The sequence below is a fragment of the Papaver somniferum genome, unplaced genomic scaffold (assembly GCF_003573695.1).
Source record: "Papaver somniferum cultivar HN1 unplaced genomic scaffold, ASM357369v1 unplaced-scaffold_27316, whole genome shotgun sequence".
In the NCBI taxonomy this organism is placed as follows: domain Eukaryota; kingdom Viridiplantae; phylum Streptophyta; class Magnoliopsida; order Ranunculales; family Papaveraceae; genus Papaver; species Papaver somniferum.
The window spans coordinates 654-1,000 of record NW_020638060.1 but is presented as its reverse complement, the minus strand read 5'-3'; the positions used below and the strand labels follow the sequence as shown (position 1 = coordinate 1,000).

At 42.7% G+C, this 347-nt stretch overlaps 1 protein-coding gene across 1 annotated transcript in view; it reads left to right on the top strand.

The window, feature by feature from the left end:
• The first annotated feature begins 28 nt into the window (after positions 1-28).
• Positions 29-347, top strand: part of LOC113341250 (probable inactive ATP-dependent zinc metalloprotease FTSHI 1, chloroplastic) — a 933-nt gene continuing 614 nt past the window's right edge. Inside the window, exon 1 of the mRNA XM_026586199.1 lies at positions 29-272. Within this exon, the coding sequence (XP_026441984.1) occupies positions 42-272 (231 nt within the window). The 5' untranslated portion in view covers positions 29-41. The remainder of the gene's footprint in view (positions 273-347) is intronic.

The following is a 347-nucleotide window of genomic DNA, read 5'->3' as shown; positions in this document are numbered from 1 at the left end:
ATCATTCTCTCTTCCTCATCAGATGGAATTTGGAGGAACCAATGACTGTTCATGGGGAACCACCTCCTTGGAGGAGAAGTGTCAGCTTTGTGGGGCCTAGAATGGACTTTGAAGGTTCGCTTTATGATGATTATGGGCTTATTGAACCGCCAATTAACTTCAAGTTGGATGATGACGTTGCTAAAAGAACTGAAGAGCTAATACGTGACATGTACGAAATAACAATCTCTCTGCTCAGGAGTCACCATGCAGCTCTTCTCAAAACCGTGAGGGTATGCAACGCTATAATTTTCTATAAAGTTTTAGTTGTCCCTGATTTTTGGGGTTGGTCTTTTGCAGCCTAGCTA